This window comes from Gallinula chloropus, assembly GCF_964237585.1.
Source record: "Gallinula chloropus genome assembly, chromosome: Z".
Taxonomy (NCBI): domain Eukaryota; kingdom Metazoa; phylum Chordata; class Aves; order Gruiformes; family Rallidae; genus Gallinula; species Gallinula chloropus.
In genome coordinates, this window is record NC_140089.1 from 67,796,502 (window position 1) to 67,824,406 (window position 27,905).

General features: G+C 44.0%; 1 protein-coding gene across 1 annotated transcript in view; it reads right to left on the bottom strand.

Annotated features, from left to right (window-relative positions):
- The window catches only part of ZSWIM6 (zinc finger SWIM-type containing 6), a gene marked incomplete at its 3' end in the record, with an annotated part of 111,006 nt that extends 101,411 nt beyond the window's left edge, over positions 1 to 9,595 (bottom strand). Inside the window, exon 1 of the mRNA XM_084277978.1 lies at positions 9,070 to 9,595. Within this exon, the coding sequence (XP_084134104.1) occupies positions 9,070 to 9,580 (511 nt within the window). The 5' untranslated portion in view covers positions 9,581 to 9,595. The remainder of the gene's footprint in view (positions 1 to 9,069) is intronic.
- Positions 9,596 to 27,905: the final 18,310 nt, after the last annotated feature.

Genomic DNA, 27,905 nt, shown 5'->3' on the forward strand with positions numbered 1-27,905 from the left:
CAATGGCTTACTGTAAGGTTCTCTACTCAGCTTTTCTGATTCACTCACATTTTCCAGTTGATTATCCATAGAAATACTTGTTAATGAATTCTTAACACCGGCACTTCACCTGCCATCCTTTCACAGCAAAAGCTGCAGGTAAGTGACACAAGAGACCAACCAAGAAGCATGAAACTCTGAACATCCCACTTATACTTTCCATAAACATACTATCAATCCCATCATTAATCACATAATATGGATTTGTGGTCTATGAACTTTAGGCCTGTCAAAATATCAGAGCTGAATGTAGAAATTAAATACTAATAGTAAAGCTCACCAGCCATTCTTGGCAAACTCAGCTAGAAGCTGCTATGTTGAAGAGGGTTTGCACTGCCACTATGCTTTCCTGCTATGCAGAGAGAGGGCAGGCCACTATTATAAAGTAAGAAAGAGTCAAACTTCAAGCACAAGGAAACAAATCCAAGAGAGCCAATCCTGGTAAAAGCCTTTAACCCAAAACCTTGCTTATATCACATGTTCAAAAATACAAAAACAATTAGAATACATGCAAACCTCTACTTTATTAGAGATTGTAAATTTGTCTCAGACTTCATTAAACAGTTTATCCAATTTTAAGTGCCTCAATGGTCAAATGTTCTTTTTTTCATTAGTCTGCATAAATTAAACATTGTAGTCAGCTGCACAATTCCTGCACGGTTTGTGCACTGTATATTTGCATTACTATCCGCTGTCAGTAACCAGTTAGCAGTTAAACTTGGCATGTGTATAAAGTGTCTTATTTCTTAGAAGTCATACAGCTATGCAACATTTGATTTTCCCAGCCTTTAAAACTATTATTTGAATGCAATTAACTTTTGCCCCCCTCCCAAAATAGACATAATAAATATATTTAACACCTACTTCTATGAAACTTCTTCCTATTATGCAACTTCTACCCCACTATTTTTCCAGCAATCCCATAACATATTAAAGGTCTGACACCAATTAACAATGAAAGATGACTTAAGTAAACAGGCAGATTGTTAAATAAAGCAAGACAAAGGTAGTCACCTGAATTTTTAGCACATTAATTCAGTAAATGAGCTTCCGATTTATCTGATCAGCTAGCTCTACTAGCATGAATTTAAACTTACTGACAGGTTATGCTGCATCTTTCTAATTAACGTCAGACCTTCTCAACCATTGCCCATACATCTCCAAAGCAAAAATTTCCAGGCATTTCAAGGCTGTCAAGTGCACTCGCTTACAACAAGTAGAGGGTTAGAGTAAAATAATAATTAAAAAATAAAAGATTAAGCTCTCATTTTTGAAGTGTGCGATGGTGTGCATCACAGTTATCTTAAAATGTACTTTAAATGCTGTTTAAGACTACCTTCCTTCACCATTTGTTTTTTTCATTTTTCAAAAGCTCTGGTAAAAAACCCACATCAGGAGACACTTCAGTCTATATTGAATTGTGTCAGACTAGAAATACTCTTTTGTACAACCACTTAGCTCCAGCAGCAGGCCTTTTATCAGTTCCAACTTATCCACAAAGGCATTCTTTACACTGTACTTACTATTAGAAGGCTACACTCATCTGGTCTGTTTGCACATTTGCAGAATTAAGTCAAAAAGCTATTTTAAGACAGCGCTTACATCACAAATTTTCCAGACATCCTGGTCTTCAACAGCAGGGTCAAGGCAACAAGGACTGGACGTGTAATGCTACTTCAGAGGACAGCAGTGTAGTGCACAGGCAAGGCATCGCATTCATCACGTTAACTGGCACGTAGCTGGAAGGAGAACGCCAGCCAGCATACAGTACCAGCCGACATCTCCGGTGATCCAGAGAAGGTTATAAAGCCATGTCAAGGGCTGCATACACATCCAGCTGAGAAAAGCATTTTACACAGGTAACTTTAGATAGTAAACAGAGAGGAAAAACTGGAAGTTCAAGGAGACAGTTCTCTCAGAACAGCAAGTGCAGTTGTTGGACAGTACTCAAGTATTCACATGCTGTCAGGCTGACTGCATTCCAGGCAATCAGAATTCGCATTAAATCTGTACCCTTGTTGCACATGAAAGCTGTTTAAAATTTCAAATTAGTTCCTGTCACAGACAGCATATTCATAAATTATGATAGCTTTTGTCAGTTAAAATAGTGTGGGGTTTTTTTTTAAAGATGCAGTAAATTCTCTCACCTAAGTCCCAAAGAGAAAGCAAGTTAAGGGATGTCAGCTGCAGTCCTATGTTGATGTAACTTTACACACGTATTTTGCTACACTACTCCAAAACTTCATGATTTGTCTTAACTAGGTTACCTAGACAGCAAGCAACATTAAACTTGAACACAGGCAGACGTATCTTACACTGTGCCATCTAATAGATTTTATCCTTCAACAGTAAAAATTGCTGTATGTAATATGCTTTAAACTCAAAGTATGGTTGCTTGTTTTTCCCCCTGAATTAGAACTTTTAGGGTCTTACGTAAAGGTTCTAACAGGTTCACTAAAAAGGAAAATTATATGGCAAAATGCAGAAAGTAGTTACTATTAAGGAAATCAATTTTTCCATTTCTAAGTTTTAAATAATTCTAGCCTACCCTCACACACAGAATTTGCTTTTCATTAACTGTTCTTCTCTGAAAGTTAAGAGGACAGGGAGAGAGAAAGCACAAGCAGGCATCAGTTGCTGGCACGACAAATGGCTCAAATTCAAGAATTGCTACATGGCAAAACAACTGATCATACACAGAGATGGGATCACTTTCTAAAATGGAAAGCAAGCTTTGAAAATTAAAATTGTTTTCTTGGAAGTGAGGAAAACCTTAGTGTTAGGGGAAAAATGAAACATGAGAAACATGAAAACTGACCTAAAAACAAACAATGAAAAATTTTGTTACATCAACCAAATATAAAACTTTTATGGAAGAGAATATTCCTTGTTTTAAAAACTGTGATGGAAGTGATTAACAATTTTTTCCTTAAAAATAAATAAATTCTAGAGCACTATTGACACTGTCCTGTTATTTTACCCTACTACTTGTAACAGTATAGAAAGATAGTACAATGTTTCATTTTTGTATCTTGAAATCATTCTAGAATGCTTACTTCCTCCTGAAATCCTAATTAGGTATTTTTAGAAAGACTGAAATAAGGCAGGAGACAATTTACAGAATTTTTTTTTCCCTCCTACATTTAGTGATCTGGTCTTGAAAGAAAGCTTTATTCCTTCTTTTCCCTCCCTTTATTTTTTATGGTTTCCAAAGAAATTATTCAAGGTCAAGGATGGTACATCAGAGCACATGTACTGAAAATAACTTGCACATTCACTAATTAACGCATTGCATTCCAAATCTAACAAGGAAACTGGAATGCATTCAGACATCTCCCTTTCAGGAAGAACTATTTAAAAATGAGTTTACTTGTTTCTGTTCCGGAACATGGAAATATTGGTAGTTATTTCTTAAAGCAAACTGAAACTGGAATCAATGCCAATATTTTCACAAGACTAATAGTTTTGGAACTAGGTCAAACAAAGTCCAGCAAAAAGTCAGACAACGTTCATTTACTCCCCTACCACAATACCGTATTAACAAATTCTGGATTACTTGTTTTAGTCATACATTCCTAACCAAACCCCAACATCAGGCTGACTGTGCAAGGAACCACGCTTGTCAGCAGATAAACTTTTCCTCCCCAGACAGTTTAACACATCCTTTTCCCCTTGGAAAAAGATCACCATGCATCCCAGAACGTGGTACCACAGGACCCCAAGATGTTCACACAAAACACTGTGGCTGCATCTCCACAAACAACACCCTTCATTTTGTCACGCAACTGAGCAGCAGTTGCATTAAATAACATTTTTTGGTACTAAAACCATGGGTCCTCCAGGTTTCATTTGCAATTATATGTAGCAATGCATTTTGAGAGGAGTGGGTTTTCTGGCCCATCCAGATTTACTCCTGACCCCCATATAATCAGTCCTGGGGAAGGCAGAATAGACATGTCAGTATGCAGTAACAGGAGAGTAGATGTCCACCAGAACAGGAGCTTGCAAGAAAATCCATGAGATAAACTGCAAGAATGTTAACAACTGCCTTAAGAAGAAACAGTGTGACTGTGTAGCCTTAACCAATTATTAGCAATAGTGAGACAAGTGTAGGGTGGGTGAACAGAGCATCTAACCAATAGCCATGTAATGTAACTCGTGTACTGATATTGAAACCTATACAAGCTGTGTGTGTGGTTCAGTAAACGGGCTCAGCATTGATCACATTGGTCGGAGTTGAGTCTGCAAAACTTCAGCTCTGGCAATTACACATTCCTTCTATCAGCGAAGATCATCATGAAGATCATCTAAAAGGCACATTTCAGCTCACAAACATTTGCCCCAACTCTTTGCTAATAAAATACTGGGTGTGCTTTTATCAACAAAAAGGTGTTTCGCATTATACTGGTGTCACCCAAACAACTAAACCTTGAATAAAAGGAACTTTCAATTGTTTTACATGTTTCACAATTTCATATTATTTGAGTAAAGATGACTAGAAAGAACTAGAAATTGTTAACTAGAATCATCATTCTTTAAAAGGAACTGAAATTTGCCAGCTACAATACACATTCCACCAAAATTACACACAGCAGTTACCAACATGGTCTTGTAAAGCTTTCTTGGTGAAGAAATGACTTCTCATTTTGAAAGCAATCACGAACTTTTTTCTGCCTTTTTAAATACGATCTAAAAGGAAAAAGGGGGGAATAATCAGCTGTAACAATAGATGATAAAAGCAGCTCTGAGTCAGAAGATAAATACTTCTCATTACAAGAAAATTGGGAAAATCTTAACTTCATTTAAGAATCAAGGAAAGAAACATCTAGGGAACTTCAACCATCGGTTTACACGTGAGAAATTTTACTTTGTTTTTCCTTTAAGGATTTTGGTTACTTCCCCTTGATCACAGAGCACTGAGGGGCTCTGAGAAAAAAAAAACAGTCTGCCTCTCCACACTGATGGTGCTGTTTGGCTGAACCCTCTTCCACAGACTAGGCAGTTTTCTAGCTCTCATGGTAAGTGCCAGTTGATTAATTCTTTACATTATTTTCCTTCCCTAGGAGTCTCTTCCCTCCAACTCACTACCTTGCCATTCATACCTAAGAGGCATGTCTACCATGATTACAAAGCCTCACGCCGCTGTGGAAAGGGCTGTAAAGCCTTAAAGGAAGACCTGTGTGAGCAACCAGGGTCCACGCAACAAAGACAAACCGACCTCAAATTACAGACGGACAAGGATACTCCAGGAGTACTTACGTGGCATATCAAAAAAACCACTTCAAGCACTTCTAGTGTGGACGCAGCTACAGCAGTAGAGCTGAGCTCTACAGCACTACAGCAGAGGCAGCCTCCGTCTGTCCCCAAGCAAGTAGAGTCATGCCAGCAGAGGCACAGGAGGGTGGGGGGGGGTGGTGCCTCTTCTCTTAGAATAGCTGCATTAAGGGCTCTCTCCAGGTCAACTGTGCTATTGAGGGGAATCACACCTCTTCCTAACCTTGACAGCCACAGCCCTGACGACAATACAGTACTGTATACTAATTCAGGACCAACCTCAGAAACCAAATATACACTTCACCATCTAAAACTGTCTGCTTGCTCTTGGCATCTTCACAAATCCGGCCAAATGAAACACAGTCAATTTCTAATTTTCCTTCCAGATTGTTGTATTTACTCACAAAGTGCTTTCATGTTTAGACTGTAATTTTTACTAAAAATACTTGGTTTGAAATAAATGAAATGCATGCATGGTAGAAGAGCTCTGTCTTATGTAGTTAAAAAGGACTGCTTCAGGAGCCTACATTCTGTATTTTCTTAATAAACTAGAAAAGAAAATCCTTCATGTCTAATTGAAACATATCAAAAAGCTATAAAAACATCAATAAATTAGATGCAACTGGGATTCTGCAGTCAACTTCATTTTGAAAGATTTGTCTACAAAGAAGTGATACTAATTATTACACTAGAACAATATCTTTCAGTTTCAAAATAGGCTAGCAGACAACTTTACTGATTATTAAAAATATTATTCGTGTGTATCACTAATGTGTCATCTTCCTTTTATTTCGGATTTTCTTTTCATCACATACATGATATGAAACTGGGGGGAGGGCATGAAACATGATTTTTAGCAGAATGTAGACACAAGGTTTTTTAAAGTCTCTTGCTTGAAATGGGTTGTCGTGATCAAATTGTCTGAAAGATTTATTCAGGGCTAGACTGAAAAAAAAAGTAAAGTTTAGAAGCAAATAGTTTCATTTGAGTACTGACATTTATGTGCCTCCACCAGAAATCAAATCCTGCATTCCCTGTTTATAGTAATACTTAGTGTTACAAGTAAGGCTGTTAGAATTGATACGTAATAAACATACTTCATCCAATAGCTGCACCTTTCCATAGTACAATAGTAAACATTTACTGAGTTTCCATTACTCATACTGCAAAGAACATAAGTTCACATTTATATGGTCACTAAACATGCACTTACATAAACTCAACATTAAGCTTTCCTCAATGCTACACATTCAGCTACATTATATGGAACCAATTCCATTCTCCACCCAATATAACTCACTGAAGTTGAATTGGCTTTAACAGTTGCACCTTTCTGCTTCACAAGGAATATCTTACCAGCAAGAGCCAGCCCTAATGACACAGCTACCTACCAAAATTACACAAGAACTTTCCTACAGCACAACCCAACCTACCCAAGTGCTCCACAACTCCCTTGCCAGGGAAGCCAAAAGCCTCTGTCAGAAGAACTGACATGCTTCATATCACCCATTTCCAGCACTATTTTTGCCCAGCCTTCCAAAACAGGCTCATGTAAGGTGTTGGGGTGGGGAGAGGGGGGGTGGTGGTGGTGGAGAACCCTAAACAAAAAAAAAACCCACACAAAGCTAATGTGCTTGCAAACAGTAGGGACAACATTTGTTTGGAATGCATTTAAGGACTATAGAAGCACTAGTCAACACTTCAGTTGTATTTATGCATATTTTCTTTCTTCACATTGACCCTTGCCAACATTACTCAATGCCCCCTCCCCTTCTGAAGACACACAAAAAGTTACTTTTTTTCCTCTTTCACAACTACTCACTGAGGCCTATTCCACTACTGAAAACAAGTGAAGCAAAGCCCACGCTGGGTGTCTGTTTCCTAGAGAAGATTGCATCTTTTATTTATCACCCCTTGGCTTTATTTTCACAGTGAATTCCTGGCTTAAATGCAATCAGCCAAGAAACCCTCCCTACGTGCACTCCTGTCATTCCTCATCGCTTGCAAATAGAATCAAGTGCAAGCAAAAGGGGAAAAAAAATAACCTCAGCACTGCCAACCAAACTAAAAAAGCCCTACTTCTGGTTTTGCCACTCCTGTGGAACCACAGATGTGCCTCAGACCTTTGGAAAGAAAGCCAAAAGATGAAACTCTTAAGAAAGTTAATTAGTTTTAAATAAAAAAAAAATTAAAAAGGAAAAAAAAAAGATTGAACTCCCCCTAGGCAGAAAGGAAGGGCACTGAGTCTAGGAGCAGGGACACGGCTTCCCTTCAGGGAAAAAAATTGATGGCACGTTTGCAAGCAGCCAGCCAAGTCAAACCCACAACGGGCATAACCGAGGGTTTGGGGTTTTTTTTGGGGGGGGCGCGGGAGGTAGGGAATGAGGGGATTCCCGGTGTGCCCCCCCACACACCCCGAGCTGTGGCTAACAAAAGGCGAACACCAGCCTCTTTTGTCTGGCTTCCCCTTTTCTGGGGAGGAGGAGGGGAAGCGACAGAAAACAGGGAATAATAATTAAAAAAAAAAAAGAGACAGAAAAAAGAAAGGGCACAAATAAACATGAAAATGAGAACAAAGTGCCCAGGTCGCACAAAGAGCATCACCCACCGGCGGGGGAGGACACTGTCTGCCGGGGGCGGCTAGCTCTCCCCGCTCCCGGGAGGGGGGTTAGCCGCCCCCGGCAGACAGCTCCCCCCCCCCCCCCCCCCAAAAGTGTGCGTGTGGGGGGGGTACCCACCTCTGCAGCCCTTTAAACAACAGCAGGGAGGAGTTAACCAGGGGCGCCCGCAGCGGGTGAAGAGCAGCGGCAGGCGGCAGGGTAGGGGGGTGGGGGGAAGAGGAGGGGGGTATTGTTCCAGGAGGAGGAAGATCAGCGCTCCCCCGCCCCCCCTGTCACGAAGCGGCTCATCCCAAAGCAAACCCCCCGCCCCCCCACACCCCCCCAGGCGGGGCGGATCGCGCCCCCTCCCTCGGGCTCGCCGCCGCCGCTGCCCTAGAAATGCCTTTGTTCGCGGATCCCCCTCCCCGCACACCCGCTGCTGGGGTCTCGCACCGCTTTTATGTCTTTATTTTGGACGGCGGCGCATCCCGCCCCCCCCACCCCGTTCCTTCCCCCGCCGGCCGCCCTTCTGCTGATTCATTTCCACCAGCGGTCCCCCCGGGATGGGGGGGCGGCATCTCCTCGCTATTGTGGCTCGGGGTAAGGCGATGACCCGGATTACCGGGGGTGGGCGATGGGAGGGGGCTGAGCCAAACGGGATTACACGGGCTAGATTACCGGGAGAGGCGGGGGGGGGGGGGGGGGGGGGGGTCGGGAAGTGGTGGGGGGAGTGAGGAGTTAAAGGGACAGGCGGGGGGCGGCCCGCCCGGCGACGGGAGCCGTGGCCGTGTCACGGAGCGAGGGAGTTACTCCGCGTCCTGGGTGCGAGGGGGAGGAGACCAGCGGAGGAAGTTGCCCGACCCGCATTACAGCCGGGGAGCGAAGGGCTTGTACGGGCCGGGCCGCGGGGAGCGATTCCCCGCCCGCGCTGCCAGACCCACCTTCCCATCCCCACTCCCCCCCCAAACAAGGGCTACCAGGGCAGGCGAGGAGGCTCCGGCCGCCGAGGCCGCGGAAGGAGGGCTGGCGAGAGGCGGCTCCCCAGACAGCAGGCGGGTGACACGCAGGGGGAGACCCGCAAAGGGGGGAGGCCGGTGGCGCCCTTCCCGGGTGGCGGCGGCCCGGCTCCGGAGCGCGGCCCCGGCCGGTGACTCACCGACTTGCAGGACGTTATCGACGCAACCGCCGTCCAGCAGAGCGATGCCCCTGCGGAAGGGCAGGCGGTTCTCGTCGGCGGCAGCGGCGACGTCCGCGGCCCCGCCGGGCGCCGTGACGGCCCCCCCAGGGACGGCGGCGGGATCCTCGGCGCCGGTGTTGAAGGAGGAGTACATGCAGATCTCCCTCTCGCTGCGGGGGAAGGACCAGTAGACGATCCTGCGCTGCACCGGCTCCGGAATCCGCTCGAACCGCTCCTCTACCCGCTGGAAGGGCCACTTCTCCGCCACCTTCCGAGCCGCGATATCCAGCAGAGACTCGGGGCTCTGGGTCTTGCCGAGCGGCAGCAGCCCCAGGGCGGCGGCGGCAGCTGCGGAGGAGGGTCCGGCGCAGAGCGCCCCGCTGCCGGGTCCGGCGCCGCCCGCCCGCTGGCCCGGCCTGCACCCCGAGCCATAGCCGGCTCTGCAGCAGAGGCGCTTGGCGGGGGGAGGGAGGTGACCGCGCTCCGCCATGATCGCGCCGCTTCTAAGCAGACAGCGGAAGTGGCTGTACCCTATAAACGGCTGCAGGAAGGCAACGAGCGACCGCGAGCCCCTCCGGGACACTCCCCCTTTGCCCTAATATGGTGCCGAGAGGCGGTGCCGGACGCCGGGCCAATCGCGGGGGGGCGGTGTTTTATGCAAATCAGCGCCACAAACGTAAATAGAGCGGCCCGAGGAAGGCTCGCTCCGCGCGGTGGCGGGGGGTGGGCGGGACGGGGGGGAAAGGTGGTGCGCGCTCCTGACAACCCCCCCCCACCCCGCACAAGCACACAAACGCTGATGTCACGCGCACAAGCCCGGGCGCGCCGCGAGCGCGTGGTGGGAAAAGGGGGCGGGGCCGGCGGCGCCCCTCTCTGTCACCATGTAGGGAATGGAATGCGGGGGCGGGGCCTCCGCGGCCTCAACCCGGTCACCTCTGCTGGGAAAGCCGGCGGGCGGGGACCGCCGCGCATGTCGGCCGGGAAATACGGTAGCGGCTGAGGAAGGCGCCTCCGCCCGCAGAAAGGCGGGGGCCGCAGAGGCTCCGGCGCCTCGCCCTTTGGCGGGGGAACGGCGGCGGCGGGTTTCTCCGGTGGTCCGCGGGAGACTCGGAGGGCAGGTAGGGGGAAAAGGCCTGGGCTCCTCTGGGTCAGGAGCCACGGTTGTGTGTGTGTCCTTCCCTACGCACACATAGCGCGACCCCGCGGCCAGCCCCCGAGGTACCCCGGCGAACGCGAGCCCCAGCGCCTTCACCCGCTATTAGGGTAGCTACGGTAGGCGGCGCCGCCGGCCCGCGGGGCGCCGGGCGCGTGCGGGCGCCGCGCGCCGCGGGCGGGTTGGCGGCGGCCGGCGGGAGGCGGCGGCGCTGGGTGTCTCCGGTGCGTTTTCTCCCCGCTCGGAGCCGCTCCGGGAGCCCACGGTGGAGAAGGGCTGGTGGCCGCAGGCGGTGAGTCAGTGGGGCCGGGAAGGTTTCTGTAGGAAGGGGCGGGCGCCGGCCACCTGTCCCGGGAACCGCTCGGCGAGCGGCGCGGTTGCAGCAGGCCGGAAGGACCATTTATTGCTGTAGTGGCGTCTCCCCGCCCCGTGCCCACTTAAAGAATAGAAGGTACCGCTGGGGACCGTGCCGGCTCCTGCTATTACACGGGCTCCCTGCCGGGGCGCGGGGGGGGGGGGAGGCGGGGCCGCGGGATGAAGAATGCCAGGCGGTGTCGGGCGGAGAACGCCGGAGCCCTGCGTGGCGCCGGGTTCTCCCGCGGAGCCCCGCTGGCAGCCGCGCTGCTGGCGTGAGGCGTCGCGGAGCGCTGTAGAGCGGGGGCCCCAGCGCCTGCTCCCGCACCGGGGAGGGCTCTGCCGGGTCGCTTTGGAGGAACCGGCGGGTTTTGCTCATCGAGCGTCTCGGGGCTGCAGCTGGGAAGGGGCGGGTTTTGGCGGCCCGCAGGTGGGGGCAGGAGTTGCTAGTTGGGCTTGGGCTTCGCGGCGCTCATGAGCCTGCTGCGGTGCCGAGCGGCTCCCCGCACGCAGGCTGGGGTACCCAGCCGGGCCACCCGTGTGCCTGCCATCCCGCGACTGCGGCCGCCGGGCCAGCAGCCTGGGGTGGCTGCGGCTCAGAGCGCGGGGAACGGGCGTCAGGTGCGCCGGGCGTGACACCGCAGGCTGCGGATGACATCGCCTTCCCTTGGCGCTTGACATCGCCTTCCCCCGGCCCCACCCGCCGGCACCCCCAGACCGGAGCGGCAGCCCGCTTTCTGAGCTCTGCAGAAACGGCATTTCCCCATTAAAAATGGATGTGAAATCGAGCGTCGGGCTTGCTGACGTGGGGTTTTCAGGAAGGCTCAGCAGGAGCCTGAAGACGGTTGGGGATGCGCCCGTGGTTGGCTTGTCGCTGCGCCCGGGGGGCTCTCAGGCGCTGATCTGCAGTTTTCACGGAGAGTTTCTCTACGTCTGGCTGTCGTGCTTTTTTTTAAAAAAAAAAAAAAATCTCATTTTATTTTATTAATTTTTATTCTGTTCTTTTCCTGCTGTCAGTTGTTCACACACAGAGAAGGGCTGATACCCTCTCAACCCAGGAGTTGTAAACCGCAGACTTCAGACCGGCCCTGAACTATGTTCTGTGTAGTCTTTGTGTACACTGCAAGTCGTTCTTTTCTCTGGGGCCGCGAGAGCTGCCTTCAGGGTGAGAAGTCAGTAGGGCCTGACGCTGCTGCTTCTGAGCGTAGATCACGCGTCGCGAGGTGCTGGTTCCGTAAGTCCGCAGGTGCCGTGCTGGGGGGGTTAGCTGGCTTCTTCCTCATCTTAGGCGTATGATCTACTGCATTTATAAACATCACTCCAACCACATTTTGGAGGTGTTAAGGGAACCCGAACCCTACAGGCAAGAGATGAAGATTTAGTGCTTTCTTTTAATATGGTATTGATTTCAGTGTGTCTGAGAGCAGAGAAATGGGATATGTAGAAAGCAAAATAAACTTCGTAATTGCATGTGTATGATACCAGAGGGAAATTATATTTAGTTTTCACCCCATCACCTACTACTCTTTGTTAATATTTGTTCGTATCTCAAAGCAATTTTTCTTGACTGTTCCAGTGCTATTTCTGTTTTAAACAAGTGTCTAGCAAGTCAGTAAGAATGCTCTTCTAAATTCAGTAATGGCTGTTCCTTACCAGGTCTTAGCCACCTGCTGCAATGAAAATAACACGCTAATGCCACCAGAAGAATGCATCCCGTCATAGAAGGTTCACAGTAAAAAGAAGCTTCACAGTAAAAATTGAGAAATCAGAAGAGTGAGAGGAGTGCCACTGAACAACAAAACATCCATAATAAGCAGAAGTAGCCCATTGTGTCAGTTGCCTTAACTTAGTCATTCTTCTGTCTTTTCATATCTGGGCAGGAATTAAGAAATTCACTGAAGAAGTCCCAGAGAAGAGTGGGTGGCAAAGCCCATAGATCCACCTCTTTCACCCATCTGTCACTTGGCAGGAATACCCACTTCCCATTCAGTCTATGAATATTAATAGCTACATAGGATGCTGGTGAAGCTATTTTATTTCTGGGCGAGGGAGCACGTGACAAGGTAATGGCATCTTTGCGCTTGACTTTTCTGCCATAAGCACCAGGTATGCCTCTCCCTGGGCTCCCTCTGCACTAAAGTAGCACCATAACTGTCTGCAAATTACCATCTGGGGCTGGAATTCCTTGTGGTGACAGTTTTGCCCCTTGAGTTCCTTCCACTTTCTGAAAGCACGTGGGAAGATGTGCTAACTCCAGGGAAGAAATAAAAAAGTGTTAAAACTGTACCTGAGTGACATTGTAATTTCAAGTTATTTTTTTTCTTTCAGTCTTCTTCTTGTGGAGAGGCCCTGCTGAGCTGAGCATTCATTTCATCTTTTTCTACCTCACAGTTTTAGGAGGCCTGTATTCCAGAGCTACCCAGAGAGGAGGGAACAGCTGCAGAACAGCAACCTTAACTTGGTTAACATCCTGCATGCAATTCTGTGAGCTGCTGGGAAAAATACCCTTGGCCACCACTCAGCGAAATTCCTTCTTATTAATCTCCTAAAGTGTCAAGCCACTTGCACTCATTTTTGCTTATTCCAGTAAAACACATGGGGCTTGAGCATTCATTCTACCAGTTATACTAATTTCAAAGGAAGGTCCCTTACAGCTGCACAGAAGCAAATAATGGTTTACATGTAGAAAAATGGATGGCAGGCAACCTAATGGCTGGTCAACACAAGTCACCCTGATCATTAAATCTTGTCTGGAAAGATGAGGCTAGGCATTCCTGTATTGACACCAACCAAGAATCTGGGTTCATGCACTGCATGAAACGTTTCTAAGCGCTGGGAGGGTAGGGGATCAGAGATGAAGCACAGGGAACTCAGGAAGGGAGGATGGAGGGTTCTCAGGCTGGGGGGTTCTCAGAATTGGAGCTTAAAAAAAAATAATTGCAAGAAAACTACTTGTCAGCAATAAAATAATCATATACAAAAAAGACTGATGGGCCTGTTGAAACAACTGAATTTACAATGCTAAAGCAAGTCCTTTTTTATCCCGTTTCTGTAAGCCTTTTTAGACAACTAGGCCTGTAAGTTCTTTTACTAACACTACAGGTTTCATGGAAGTCAAAAGTATTCTAACATCATTTGAAAGCAAGGAAAACACTGCTGTAGGTAAAGGCAGTGAGTATCACTCCAGTTTGCAGTGTAGTGACTAGAAATTCAAACACAGGATAAACAGGCAGCAGTGATAAGTGTTCATGAAGTTACTAGTTTAAGATTGGTCAACAGAAGTAGAGTAGTTGATCAGTATCTTTGGTTTTACAATGTTTTCTTAATGCAGTTTCCTTTAGTGTGTTCAGAAACTAGTTTAAGGGGTTAAAAAAGAACATTTGCCTTATACTAAGCTTCTAAAGTTAAGTACTCTAGGCTAAATTTTGCCAGTTCTTTAAGAGTCTCTCTATTAAAGTGAAAATAAACCAGCAGCACTGAATGAGCCCTTTCAAAGTGCAGCTTTTTATTCAAATTATATTTCATGATTGCAAAATTGAAGACAGTGGCTAGAATAAAAAAACATTGAGGAAAAAGTCCTTAAAGTACTGAGTATGCTTTACCAATACTCTAGAATAATGAAGAGAGACAAACATCTTTCTTTGAGCCGAGTCCTCTTGACATTAATTTCTGTGTCCTCTGCCTTTTTGTGGCTTGATACTTGATGTATGAAGTCATTCTGAGATGGACTGAAGGGGAGGACATTGTGTGTGTGCCGTAGTCCCAGAGCTATGTGGATTAATGCTGCTCTGTATTTCCTCAAGGAATGAGCACATTCAATTTAAATATATTGAATAGGAACAAATTATTTCTTCTTTATATGGTGCCTTGTGTTGGGGTATCGGTTGGGACAGTTTAGCTCACTACTTGGTTAAGGATAAAAGCATTACTGTTACAAGTGAAATGATAATGTGGAAGTGGCTTCTTAAAATGGAACGTGTTGGACTGATTTAGAGGGTTCAGAATTTCAGTTTTGGAATAGAAGAGTGTCTCACCTTTCTTCAGAGTTTTAACTTATTCTGTTAGCATTTTCAAAAAGCCAAAAGCAGAAAATCCTGTCTCTGAGAGGAATCAGGGTTTAATATTCCCCTGGGTTTGTTGTGACCTCTTATAGATCTCAGTTGCAGAATTCATGAAAACTCAGTCAAAACAGTCTTATTCCTTTCACAGGCTTTTCTAAAGTGTTATGTTTCTCTAACACTTTAAGGGTTATGTTGTTCTAACACCAAAATAAAAGCAAATTTTATGAAAACTTCAGGGTTTAAAATACTTTCTTATAGGTATTCTCTTTATTGCAAGTACATATGTTTAATTGTGGTGAAGTGGTTTTATTGTTTAGTTGTGGTGAAGTTTTTTTAAAAACCCCACAACTTTATTGTCCTCTGGTCAGACATCCTCCACTGAAAATGTGATAGGCCAGTTCAAAGGTTAATCAGGTGCAAATTGTCGTCAACCTGTCTACCAGCAGGTATAGGAACACCTCAGCACATGCCATATAAAGAAAGTGAAGCGAACCAGTAGTCTAAAAGGAAGCATCATTGCGCTGCCTTCTCGTGGATAAGTGTTCCACACTAACAAACCTACTTTGTATCTTCTCAGGCTTCCTCCCTTTAAACTTCACTTTACTTACACTGCTTTGCATCAGGCCAAATACCCACCTTGCTGTGTCAGGCCACGTAATAACTCTTGGACAGGAAGTCTGCATGAAGGCATGCAAACCTCGACCTGCTAACATCAGGAAGAAAAGGCATTGCTTGCCCAGATTTTCACCCGTGGCAAAGAAAAAGAAACAACATGTACCAAAATTCTTAGAAGTGTATTTTCCAAGATGCTAAGTGCTGATAGGATGGCTTTAAAGAAAACAGCAGAACAAAACAGACAACAACAAAGGCAAACGGCAACCCTCTTTCTTCTATTTCAAGAAATCTTGAGTCCACATTCGTTTGAGATCACAAGAGAGCTGTACTTACAAGAGAATGGTTTAAATATGACAAAACCTGAAGCTCCTCCCTATGTGCTATAGGGATGTAGCATGTATCAGTAGGACCCTTGCTGTGCTGGTGCCTCCTTGTCTTCACCAGCAGAGCCAAGACAGCAGGTTGAGGAAAAAGGGAAGTACAGCTAATGAGCCAGCAATTGCTTCAGATATTTGCCAGTCTGAGGTGAACTTCTCTGCCTTTTTAAATTATAGCTGAGGCCTCACAGAAAGTATGGAGGAAGAGAAAAGGCAGAGGTAGCTAAACCACATTTAAATGATTTTTGTTTAAACAACCGACATTCTTTGAAGACACTTGGGTGCAACTTGGCCATCAATGATTGCGTTTAGCAAGCTGGGCAAACTAAGCTGGACTTGAAGATTTATTAACTGTTTTGTTTAAATTTGATTCCTACAGGTACTTAAATTCTTAGTTTATAAGCATTTGAACAGTATTGCTAACCTGTCTCTGGCTTTACTGGGACTGAAACACCCAGTCAGGATTTACAGATGACTATTTCCTTGAGCTGTATCGGAGACAAACTGACAAGGCAGTGCTCTAAGTATCAACTGAACTATACATACTGTATAGGCCAAATAACTATCTTGCTGTGGCAGGCCACATAATATACATACTGTATAGTTCAGTCACCCTATGAAATTAGAGGCAGATTTTTCAGTGTGGCAGAAAAAGTTTGCTGAGCCTTCTGATTAAGCTTCTTTTGTTCAAAGAGGGCTATGTACTGAGGAGGAAAGACAATGCCTGGGTACTACACTTCAGGGAATTGTTTTCCCTTTTTTCCCCCACCCAGATTTCATCTTCTGTTTGTATCTCTACTTTTTATGGTATTTGGTGTCAAATCTATTCATAAGCCAAGTGCTAGTTAAGTACTTCTGCGGATTGGGTTTAACTAGGTGAAACTTGGCTGTGTGTCCCAGGACTTCAGAAGCTATTGGAGATTTTGAAACCCAGGTGCTATGTACTTGTTTCATCCCTGCGACACTGAGTGGCTTAGTTGTGAAATACTGCATCTATTTGGAGCAGCCAACTTTTGAATTGAATAGCTTACAAATATATCTCTTGGGTACTGTTAATAATACTTTCACCTTTATTTCATACCCCAACTGTAAATATTTTCATTGTCTATTTGTCTGTTTCTATCCCTTCTTTCTCTTTCCCATCTTCCTTTGACCATCATTTGGCTCTGCCTGTTCATTGTATGCTGCACTGCCCTGTCCCAACTAATGCCCTATAAACTTTCCATCCCCTTGCCTGCCTCCTTCCTATTCTTCCTGTCCTGCAGTGTCAGAAATTGTACCAGAGCTAGTACAAGCTTATCTCAAACTTAGCCTTGTAATCAGATTCAAAAGATAGAGATAAGCTACAGTTGGAGCTCTGCAGTAAAATTTTGTCAGAGAAACCAGTACTTCCTTCTGCTTCAGCAGCTTGAGAGATTTCACTGAAATCCCTTTCTTGGAGCAGGGATTTAATTTTTTTTTTGTCTATGGGTCTGTCACTGAACAACATCTAACTTTTGAAGTTGCTCTGAATAACAACATCTAACTTCATAAGTTCCTCTGAATAGAAAGGGAGAGCTTTCTTTTTTTTTTTTCTTTTTCTTTCCTCCTTTGTGCTTCAGGGATTAAGATGAGCTGAGAGATATGCCTCTGCTGCACTTCCACACTTGCAATAATATAGTGGCACAATGTACCCGTTATATTCCCAGAAAGTTACTGCTTTGAGCCTCTTCCAGGGGGATATGATGGAGTTGCAAGAATTTGGCAGCATTACTACTGCAAAGGAAGTGACCCCTTAATACGTATCCATGCTGCTTTGCTTCAGTAAACGAGGCAGGTCTCATGGGACAGCTGTCTTATTGCTAGACACTGTCCTCTGCTGGGCTGTACCGCGCTGTGTGTGGTGTGGCGCAAACCCTCCAGGACACACCGTGCCAGACAGTGTCACCCAGCTTCGGCAGGTGTCACCATCAGTCATCCTGAGGATGTTGCGGTCCGTGAGCAGGAGGGTTAGAACCCTATCCTAGTGTGTTCATGTAAAATACATTTTTTAGTGGTTCCAGAAAACTGAGTCTCTGGGCAGGGGTAGGTCTCTGTGCAGCCTCTGAATTCATCCAGCTGTAGTGAAGGTCTGACGCTATGCGACTGCTCCCCCAGGCTGAGCAGATGGAAGAATCTCTCCAGTACCTTAACTCAGAACTGCGTCCCTGTTCATTTAACTATGCACTTGTCAGAGCTTTGTTACAGACAGCACAAAAATCACCTTGTTCTTCTGTTGTTTCAGCTGCAAAGCCTGGACGCGGTTTTCACTGCGTGCAGTGCAGGCACCAAAGCTCTCCATATGCACACTTGGACAGCCAGTACTGAGTTGGTTGGCACTCTACTCTGACCTTCCAATTTGTCTCTTCAAACATAAAGGCTTTGATTTTTATTTTTTAAAGCAAAAATGTACTGGCTGCAGTTGAGTGGCTGCTTTTGAGGTTCACTAGGAAAGCTAGAGGTCTTTTCTTTAAAAAGAAAACAAGAAATCACTAGGGTATCAGTTAGGAGTGGAAGAACTGAGGAAGAGAACAGCAGAACTAATGTGAATAAGATTTGAAGGATGAATGTATAAACCCAGTCCCTTGCCAACTCCACCCTCTAAATGGCATTTACTGCCAGGGAAATTGGATCCACCCTGGACTGATTCTAGCATCAGGAAAATCCTCCTAAAATAGCTCTGGGCCTTGCAAAAGTTGCAGTTTCCTCTCCCAGTAATTGATGCTGTGGTGACAACCTCCATCTGGTACTCATGAGTCGCAGTCACCACATCTGCTAAGAGGAAGAAGACAACTTCTTCCCTTCACTCAGGATCTCTTGCCATGTCTGCAGCGAAGGTCCTAGGAGCGAAAGATATGTTAAGTTTCTTAAGAGGAATGGTGTCCCCTGTACAGGCAACTTGGAAATGAAACTGCAGTCCCTGCTTACTCAGATTTTAAGCAGTATGAATGAAGAGGAACCACTTTAAGTGTACCTGGGGATTGGACTAAGTTGCTTTATTGCCATTGAATGTGGGTTTATTTCATACTGTTTACTAAAGGGAGACTATAACCATGGCAACATTCATGACACACTCTGTATGGATCTGCCAACACAAGATTCAAATTAGCATTCAGAAGACAACTTTTAGAAAGCTGCTTGAGAGCTGAAAAATCATGTTACAGAACACAGTCCAGATGAGAATACACTTCAGCATCTGCAGAATGAATGTTGCTCAATGCTTGCTACTTCTGCTTAACGCTGATCTCAGCAAGAGTATTTGTGGTATCATTTGTATAGATCTCAGCTTGAGAAGTGAGAACATAATGGTATAAGCACTCGTAGCCCGTGGTAATTCTGATTAGCCCTGTAACAAGCATAATTTTTTGTGAAGAGTACTTACAACACAAATGCTACTAGCCTTTTATACACAACTGCAGTGCAATGATAGTTAAAATCTTTTTTTTCAAGTATACTTGGGGGAAAAAAATAAAGAATGACAATTCCTTCACAGGATGGAGGGTCTACTGCTTGTGTATGAAGAAGAAACGTGGGGTGAATGGGGAATAAGGAGAATATTAAAAGAAACTCTGCTGTCCCAGGTTTAAACTGATAAACTTACTCTAATAAGTATTTTTTGTGTTGCATGTTGTGATGTTCTTGCAGAAATCTTTTATGTGGGAAATTATGGTCTGACAGAATTAAGGTGGGTTGAATAATAGCTTGCTGCTTCATGTCTCTCCACAGGTCACTTCTTTCTGAAAGAAGCAGAATCAACATAACTACACCTTTCTCATTGAGTCATGCCAGCTGTTGCAAGTAGTGCTAAACAAAAATAATGCCCTGGTTACTCTGTCTGCACTTTTATCTGTGGTTAACTTCACTGGTTTTGTTTTAAGTCATTTTTTCTTTTGTGTGCATCTTGTCAGATACCAGGGAAAACATGTTTCCATAAGTAAGCTTCACAAGTTTTGGAGATGTGTAGGAAAATAGAGAACGGCTTTTAACTAACTTTTGAAAGTTGGTTAGATTTTAAGCTGACTCTGCCCTTTCAACAGATGCTCAGAACAGTGACTGCACTTTACTGCCTCAGCACACCATCTTGGGATAACACATCAGCCAGTCTGATGGAATATTTTATGTAGAGTTACTACTTCCCGTGAGTCAGTGCTGTAAATGGCAATTACGTCTGCAAAGAACACAGCATCATTCATGTCCCTTGCTTGCCCTCATGGCTTGGAGTAGTACATTCAGGGAGGCTTATGTTAGCCCTGAGAATCATACAGCTTTATAGAAATTGTAGAAATGTTGTGTAAGATTACACAAAAGACCAGATAATTAAATATTTTGTCTGTGAAGCATACAGGTAGTTATCGCTTCCTAGGTGAGAAAACACACCATATTCCAGCAGAAACTCAGGGCTGTGTTAGCCACCAAAGCTAGGTTAAAGTAGCATGTTCAGAGTCTCATGTTCAAACTGACCAGCTCTCTGCATTCACTGTTTTCAATAAATTTGAAACTGGGAAAGACCATCCAGAGGACTTGGCGAAGTTAAACCATACTGGCAGTAAAAAGGTAAATAGGACAATCCAGATGACTGTTGGCTAGCATCCATGTGGGTAAAAAAAGTGTCATTGATAGGTAAACTGTTAAAGGAAATCGGTAGAACTAATGTTGGTCAAACAGATCCGACCAGTTTTATTAAACAACATGCTTGATAAAAAATGCAGTGTTTTTCTAACAACATTGCTTATGTAATACTTAGACTTCTTCCAAACAATTTGACTTAATGCTGCACGACACTTTTTATACATCAGGCTAATTTAATCAATATGACTGATATTCTGCTAATTAATAGAATATTGGTTAGCTGACAGTCAAATACAAGCTAGTAAATGGAGAATTCTAATTGTGCAAGTATATTCATATTAAAGTTATTTTAGGAGTTGCTTTGGCCTTGGGTTATTATTCAATGTTTGTTTTAAATAACATCAAAGATTGTACAGAATTATTAATTATACTACTAGATGGACCAAAAGATTTGGGATCTAATAAACAACAAAGATAAGTCATTGATGCAGTCCAGATGACTTTATTTAATAAGTTGGAGGCAAGCAGGCAAATGTTTTGTGGATAAGATTTAAGTAACTGTCCTGCTGTTAAGCAGACTGTCCTTTTTACCTTTACATTTGGTCTGCCCACCTAATACCAGAGCTGAAGAACAGAGAAGACACCTGAATTTGAGGGCATTTGGAGGTCAGTTAAGCATAGTGTTCTCAAAACTCCCTAGAAAACACAGCCTTTTGTTTTAGGGGAGCCTAAGCCTCCCATTTAGTTTCCTGACTTTTCTTGTATATCATGGCTCTGATCATCTCTAAAGCATTCAGTTATGTTACATGCTCACTTAACTTCGTTATGGCATCTCAGAATAATGCTAAAACATCCCCATGCTATAGATTTACTCTGCTTTTGAATCTTGAGCCAGTTGTTTTAAACACGTTTTATACCACAGATGTGTCACTACCTCTGTTGCCTTTTCTCTGCCTTGCACAGCTTTTTCACATGTACTGGTACAGCTGAAACAAACAGGGGAATAAAACCATGTCTGCAGATAATTCCTGTAGTCTAATCGTCAGTCACATTACTGGAAAGCTAACGCTGCTGTTGCCTTTTTCATCTTCAGAAATTTGTGCTTTGCTGGACCTGAGAAGAAGTGAAAATGCCGGTTGGAATGTTTCCTCTGTTAACAACTTTATATTTGGGGATTTGGAGGAGGAATGAAGAGGTGCAGAGAGATTTGTCAAGGAAGGTAACAATAAATGCTCTTAAATATGTTGCTTTGGTCATGTAATTCCTGGCTATACTAAGCAAAATCTCTAGGGACTACAAAGACAATACTAGTTACATATTTGGCACTGAAACAATTTTTGTTGGAATTTGCTTTGTCCAGTTTAGGATTCAAGAAATCTGTTGGTAGACAGAAAAGGCTGAGAGAAGGGCCAGAAAACTCATTGACCCATGGGGTGTGATACAAGGAAGTTTTTCTGTTTGGTTTATCAAACAGAAAAGTGTTTTGACTGCAGTCCAAAAGTATCTTCAATGAAATAGAAATTTAATACCTGACTTTTCCATCTAGCTGACAGACACAACAGAATCAGACTGCTGGATGTTGAAGCCGAACAGAACCAGGCTAAGAACCAAACGGTACAATTTTTCCTAAATAATGAGCAGTTAACCACTGGAACAGTTTAATGAGAGTTACATTGGGCTTTCCATCTCTAGTAGTTTTAATCTTACAAGGTTCTGTCTTAAAAGACGTATTCTATCTAAACTCAGAACTAGTTCAGCAAATCTCAGGAACCTCTGACAAATCAGCCCACATGGTCGCACAGGACATTGTAGCCTTATCTCTGATAGAGACCAAGGTAAGTTTGGTTCTTCCTTTGTTTCTACTAGGGGCTTGCATGTTTTGGGGTTTTATTTTGGCTGAGGATGCTAACATTTGTTCTGGAATTTTAGTGCAGTTGCAGCAGTTTAAGAAAGGGCATCATCATCTATAAATGGTACAGTGTGCAGGGGATCCAGACTGCATAAAAGCTTGTTCTAAAGATGTACATGGAGGACAGCCAGCCACATGTGGAAATTTAGCACTCCTTTTTCATGTTTATTCCAATTTCTGAGCAACAGTCTTGTGAATTAACAATGTATCTGGTGATTCTGTCTGTCTGTATAAGCTTGTGGTCATATACAGAAGGTAGAATACTGGTTTGGATTAACAGTCTCAGCTCATGTATTAATTCATGTATGTCTGTACTGTTTCAAACACACCAAGGGTATGTCCGTATTGACACTTGGAGTTTTCACTTGTCCAAAACATGCAACTTGCGTTGAGGCTTTTGTTTGTAAAGTGATACTTAGTCCTTCAAGTAAAAAGTGCAGAAGTAATTAGTAACATTCGCTTATTAATATTTACTGCAAAACAGTTCCCTCTGTGTGCATCTAAAATTATATCCTTGCTTTGCTGAAACCTTCCTTTCTGCAAGTGCTGAAAAATGCAAATAGCCCTCACAATGGCCACTTCAGCCTTCTTGCAGCTTGGGGCAAAACCACATTGGCAGATGGACAATGTCGTGCCTCTTGATGGCTGTGAAGCCTCTCTGAACTCGACCTGAATATGAACTTATATAAAAGGGACCTCTGTGCAGTGGCAAGAACTTGAGAACAGAGTATAATTACGTAAGAAATTTTTTTAAAAGTTGGGGAGCATGTTTCAATGAGATCAGCATCCCAAGTAGTCCCTAACAAGAATTGAACATTTGTATCACTGTTGTTGCTCGTTTTTCTTGATGACTGATCATCTGAATTTTTCTGCTAAGCTTCCTCCAAGGTGAAACCTTATACCTGATAGCAATCCTTGTTAACAGCATTTGGGTGCAAAGTTGGCCTTGGTATCCTGTACAAGTCTCCCAAAATCTTTAATTACTTTGATACCGATAAGGAACGGATATGTCTGGGGGGGTGGGGAGGAGAAATAGAAAAATCCCACAGCAAAAAGAGCCCTGTCCTGTGTTGAAGAAGCTAATGAATTAATGGTGTCAAGAAATGAAGAGAAGGAAGGGCCGCAGTAGTGCCTTGGAATCAGTAGGTAGTACTAGTCACCTGATGATTGCAGCACTGACTGCAAGGGAGCTGTGCTAACTGCTGCCTGTGGTGTCAGTAGCTCTAGGGCTTAGCCAGATGAAGCCGGTTTTTCACTAAGCTCACAAACAGTATTTTACTGCTGAGAAGATTCTTTATTTTCTTTTAAGGGTAGTTTTTCTCTTTTCTGTTCTCATTATACTGTCTTGCGTGTTCTTTGTAGTCTCACTGGTCACCACTCACTGAGGAGTCTCTGTAATGTGTCACTCCCTCATCCATCTTTGCATCAGAGCTGCTCAGTTAGACCCAAACCACTCTGGAAAGCTACAGGTAAGCAATGCGTCACGTTTCTAAGCAGGCCCTTGCGTCTTATGCCTAAACCTCTGGGCTTTGTGTGTGTGCCCCATGGTAAAGACTGCCTGGCAACTCTTACTGAGACAGGAAGCTCCAAAGAACAACTGTCATGAGACCATGTCATGCTACCTCGTGCCTCCGCAGTTGATTTTTGCCTTCTGCTGTAGTCTTGGGTCTCAGATGCTATTGTTGGCATTGCAGCAAAGTCACAAGGAGAGACCTTGCAAAGCAGCATGGCATTTGATGGTCTACACACAACTACACTTGACCATCATCCCCCCTTTTTCATGGACACCTGAAGAAACAAATGTTTATCTGTGACTGCGGGGACAGGAGGGAAAGCCTTCTCCATTCTCCTTTCCCCAGTTTCTCTTTCTGTCTGTCCATTGAAGGAGGTTTCTCTTCTGAAAGAGCCTGTGTCTTTCAGACTTCTGATGAAATTGTCCTGGGATACACACCAGCCTTATGTCAAAGTGCTGAGATAATGCTCAGTTGTTTGTAGCAGCAATCTAATTGCTCTTCCAGGCTGAAAGTATTCCCAGACTGGGTACTCTTGAAGGCTGTTTCAGCTCCATAGATATAATCTTGTTTCTGCTACAAAATGGTGAATCTAATCCGCACCTGAAATGCCAATGACATCATACCGACAAAGTGGCAAGCATTCCCCAGACTATTGTGCCATGCTTTTAACGTATGGCCTGACTGACACAGTCAGATCAAATGGTTTTCCAGACTTTTCATTATACACTAGGCATCATTTCTCATGTAAGATTCCTGTAGTGAGGCCGTATCTCCAAAGATAGCTTAGATTCTCATCTGGTGTAAATTATCATAGTTCTAGTTGACTTCAGTGGATTTGATAATTTATGCCATCTGAGGTTCTGCAGCTGAAAACTCTGTAACAAGAAGCAGCTGCTACTTTAATCTGAAAAATGATAAATGCCTAGTGTATGTCTGAATCTAGCTATCTTAATACCTGTTACCCAGCTGCAGACCACTACATATTGGAGAATTAAGGTCCTTTGTCCTGCATCTGAGTAACTGGGATTGTGTGCTGTACTTTATCAAGAACGAAAGTTGAACAGAGATTGCCATCAGCAACTCTGCTGGGAGATCCGGAAACCGGCACTCCCACAACAAAGCCTGTGAGTTTGGCTCTGATAGAAACGAGTCGTTATCTTTATACCAGCCATGAACATTACATATATTATGCTTATACAGTATTTTAGAGCAGTTACTTAGGTTTGTCACTTTAATGTGTTTTAGGTTTGATTTCTATATTCATCTTCAAGCTATAGGAGCATAGCGTAATGTTCAGCATCAATTTTAACTTGTAAAGAATATGAGATTGCATAGATATCAACTATTTATATCAAGAATATGGTAAAAATTTGTAAAGTGTTTCGTAGAAACCATGGTCTGAGGCCTATTCTAGAATATGATCCCATGAATAAAGTGCTTCTCACTATATGATGGAAGAAAATGTGTCTTTTTTATTTACGGTTCTTGATTTAACTCTGCACACAGAACAAATCATCATTCTAATATGACTGGAGTATTTTATGCAGATTTGCCTTTAAAGAACTATTTGTGCAATAAAGCATCAATTTTCCCATTACTTTAAAATTTATGTACAGTTGTGCTCTTTCTTTTAGTAACAACAAGGCACAGATATAAACACCACCTTTTCCAACAATCACATTCAATCCTGGCTAAGGCACACTCCACAGCTGCTACCCAGTGAGGACATTGAGTGAGTGACAGAAGTTTCTGTCCATGCTCAAAAACCATCGTTAATAGGTCAGAAAGAAAAAAAAAAACAAAAACAAAACAAATTTTCTCCAGCTTGTTCATCAGAGATCGCTGGTCAGACTGTCCTTACATCTTACACTCATCTAGACCTCAAAGCAGCGTTTGCTGGTGTGCATCGATGGAAGCACTCATAAATGAAAAATGCTGGATTTTGAGGAGAGTTAACTTCTTCCTTCTACCCAAAGGTCATCTTTTACATCTCTAGGGCTGTTTGTTTTCTGTTTCGTCTGCATCATCCCCTTTGTTTAATACCCTACTATGTACTTTAGCTAGTACTGAGACCAAAACCTTCCAGTTGTGGTGGTGGTGGTGCAGGGAGGGTAGGAAAAGTAGTTTTGCTTTTTCCTTCATTGTCAAATTTTCTTATAAATCTGTAAACAAGAATGAGTTATGAATCTAAAGAAACTACATTTTTATAGTCCCAAATTGGGAGTGATATTTTGGCAATATGTATCAAGTTCTACTACAGTGATGGGACTTGTAAAGGGAATCCTGGGCCAATTGCTTTGGACAATAGGTGCAGCTGTGTCCCCCGGGAGAGCCTGGTGTGTGCAGAAGCAACACACTTGGCCTTCAGAAGGCTTTTGGAAATGCAACTAAGTATGACCAAAATTACCCACTGACCCTAGGTAAATAAATCACTGTCAAGCATACGCATCAAGGTTGGTGGTAAAACTCAAACAAGAACCTCCTCAAATTTCTCTCTTCCTTCCTTTACTTGGTCTCCCAATGCCATTGCCCTCATTGCTCTCTGGCCACTGCCCACATATTTGAGTGACTCCATCTTACTGCAGAGGGACAACATCCTTGCCCATGCTGAACTGCAGTTGCTTTCCAGCTCTTACATTCCTCATCTTCTTGCCATGCTGTTCCCACGTAGTGGGAAGTGTGTGGAGTAATCACCAATGGTCAGGGAAAGGGCAGCAATGACAAATCAGCGTACGGAGATCACCGCCGCAGTGAGCCTGATGTGTGGTTGAACTAGTCTGGTAATATTATGCCCTTTGGTGCTGTTTTATGTTCACTCAGGGGAAACAATCAGCAGTACAGCCGTTTTTTCATTTAGGGTATACAGATAATTTGCAAGTACAATAAATATTTTGTTTATGCAGAACATATGCTTTAGTACAGCTTTACCTGCTTATGCAAAAGGACTGTTCTGCCTGTGCTTCAAAACAGGCTGCTTACTTTTGGCAGTGCTACTGTAGATAGGTGAGTAGTATATGCTATATGTTGGACACAAATACGGCAATATTTTGTATTGGTTTACGTGCCAACAAATTGATTTGAATGTATTTGCAGCTAACCAAAGCACCGTATCTAAAACCCAATCCTAATTATGGATATTCAGTTTTGCATTTGCTACAACAAGCAGACAGCATCTTATCTCAGAGATGGGTTTGGATGATAACGTTCAAAATTGAATGCAGTACCTAGAACTTCTCAGGTCTAGACAAAGGAAGCCCCAGCCACCAAGTTATCAGCTGGAGTCGTCCTGAGCTCCTACCACAAATACAGTTTTGCAGCCTGTCCGGCCTTTTGTAAAACTGTGAGAACTGAGATTGCTGTTCCCATCAAGAGTCTTCTGAAAACTTAACCCAAAACATTTGACTAAGATGAACTGGTGGGAGTTCCTCTTCAGCTGTGAGAAAAGTTGTCTTGTTCAATGTGGTGTTCATGGAAATGTGACAGCTTGGAAGGGGTTATAGGCCACGGCCAGGCTGGCAGTGAGGGTCTTTGGTTATCTGCAGCCCAGGAGGAAAAAGAGAGATCCCTTGCCTGGTTCTGTACCTCTCTTCTCCTTTTCAGATCACTTCCACATTATTTATCTCCACATATCATCTGGTTTACTAGACTTTGTTATTCTTCCTAGCAAAATAATTTTCTGAATAAAAAAGATTTGCCTCTTGGAAGGTGTTTATGCTTATTTAGTCATGACACAAGATGTAGTATACTCTGGGTGCACAGTACATCTACCTGTGCCAAACCAGACCCAGCACAGGCAAATGCAGACAACCTCTGCCTAAGGGAAACCCAACCATCAGGTAATGGCAGCGGCTTTGGTACAGTACCACAGACTTCTGTGCACAACGAGACACTCACAGTTTCCATCGCACATGGGTGTGAGCACTCATAAAAGTTCAAACTTTATTGAAATCCCACTTGCCCAGAAGAGCTCTTGGCTCCCACTCACTTTGTGGGAGTGAGCTCCAACTGCCTTTCCTTTATGTAAAAGGCATTTGCTTTGAAGTGTTTTAATATTTGACAGCCTTTTGACTTAACAATGTATCTTCTTCTATTCTGAAATAGTAAATAAAACCAGTTAATTTCTTTCCTCCCTATGAGTTTTTATGCTGTACACAAATTCCTAGTGTATCTCAGATCTGTCTCCCTTCAAACATTGAACAGTTTTCTGTCTCCATACCCAAATAATGAATACTACTAATTTCCAGA